Source organism: Priapulus caudatus, unplaced genomic scaffold (assembly GCF_000485595.1).
Source record: "Priapulus caudatus unplaced genomic scaffold, Priapulus_caudatus-5.0.1 Scaffold85, whole genome shotgun sequence".
Taxonomy (NCBI): domain Eukaryota; kingdom Metazoa; phylum Priapulida; class Priapulimorpha; order Priapulimorphida; family Priapulidae; genus Priapulus; species Priapulus caudatus.
Window position 1 is genome coordinate 159705 of NW_014577146.1, and position 1878 is coordinate 161582.

The 1878-nt window shown below is 40.6% G+C and overlaps 1 protein-coding gene across 1 annotated transcript in view; it reads left to right on the forward strand.

The window, feature by feature from the left end:
- The first annotated feature begins 234 nt into the window (after positions 1 to 234).
- Positions 235 to 1878, forward strand: part of LOC106804739 — an 8788-nt gene continuing 7144 nt past the window's right edge. Inside the window, exons 1-2 of the mRNA XM_014806061.1 lie at positions 235 to 509; positions 918 to 1013. Of these exons, the coding sequence (XP_014661547.1) occupies positions 456 to 509; positions 918 to 1013 (150 nt within the window). The 5' untranslated portion in view covers positions 235 to 455. The remainder of the gene's footprint in view (positions 510 to 917; positions 1014 to 1878) is intronic.

A 1878-nucleotide genomic window follows, 5' to 3' on the forward strand; every position in this document is an offset into this window, starting at 1 on the left:
CGGTCCGCTGTCTAAAAAGGCCATCTTTACGCTTGCCCTTTATTTGCCCTTCTTTACAGGTTTGACTGTAGACAATAGAGCTTACACAGTCGTTGCCATCACGGATATACCGGTAGTGCTACCGCAGACCGGTCATGCTTGCCATGTGATAAATCTCGTGAGTTATTGTGCGAGTTTATTCACCCCGTCACGCTATACGTGGTCTGGCGCTGCTTGTGCACACCCATCGCAATAGCTGCCACTACCTGAATGAGAGCGTACGGGAGCAAGCACCGTATAGTTTACCTGCATGCTACAGACAAGCAAGTCAGCGTAGCGATATTTCTAGGCAATCGTCTTCGCGATATCGCAGTGCTGCATGTATTGCTCGGCATATTCTCTTGCGCGATCATCTTTGCTATCCAGTGCATAATCAGGTGCGGTTTGCATAGGATAGCAGTCTTCTGAGCGTCAGGATGGAAACGGGGACGAGATGCGATCACGTTGTCTACATCGCTGCACTGAATGCGGTAAGGCCTTGATTAGCAACTAACCAAGTTAAAGTGTCGGCTTGGTCACTATGGCTATGACCATTATTACTATAAATGTAACGATAACGATAACGATAAATTATCCAGTTAGGTTTGGAGTTTTGGATCGGGGAGTTTTGGAATATAGTTGAATTGATAGTTTCTTAATTATACGACTTAGCAGTCCGAAAAATATTTTTTAATATACATTTCTAGGCAATTATGTGTAGTTTTTAGTGAACTGCAGCCGCTAGTGCTAGTTCCACACGCACGCAAGTATGCACGCACGGACGCACGGACGCACGCACGCACGAGCGCGCGCTCGCCCACGTACACGCTGGCCGTCTCCGAACACACATGTGTGCGCATGTTTTAATACTAGTAATTTATATAACTACTAATTTACAGATGAAAGCTTTTCTACGGAAAAGATACGGGTTCGTGAGCATGGTGGCTTCGTTCGCGATTCTACTGACGTGGCAACTGTATTCTAGCGTCTCCAATGTACGGGGTAACTTGTTATGCTATTACCAAAACTATTGTCTGCATGTCTGCATGTATGTGCCAACAGGTGGAGCTTGCCCCCGGTAATAATTTACTGTGCAGATAATCATGGTAACTAATAATACACTTTCAACAATACAGTGTGTATTGTTGAAAGCTCGCTAACAATACACGGTGTATTGTCAAATGCCTAAACCTACAACACACTGTGTATTGTTAGTTACCAGGATTATCTGCACTGTGACACACTAATACACACATATTGTTACTAAAAACCTTGTCCCTATAACTAACATTTTCTTTGGCCATTTCTACACCATTCCATTCAATTACATGATTATTTGGGTCAACGACTACCTCATAGCTGTCTATCTAGACGTGAATTAATATATCTGTCATTTATTCAATTATAATATTCTTCGTACTCTTACGTAAATTAAATATTCACCAGCTAGCAAAGACCGACAGTCTACAAAAAAACGTCAATTCGCGTATTGAATTGTAAATATAGCCTCTTACAATCTATTGGCCTCTGTTATTTACAAGAGAAAACATATGATGTTTTTTTAACTTATTAATCCAAATCGATTATTATCTTAATCGATACGAGAAGGTGTTTGGATTTGTTCAATGGATTTTAAGCGTTTTCTAAGCTTTTATCAAACGTTGACATGGATTGAGGTTAAAAAAGTCAAATTCTAAAATGTGTATTATGGTGACTTAATTGTGAGTGTCTCTCTCTCTCTCTCTTTCTCTCTCTCTCTCTTCTCTCTCTCTCTCTCTCTCTCTCTATCTCTACTCTCTCTATTCTATCTCTCTTACTACTATACTACTACTACTATATATACTACTATATATACTACTA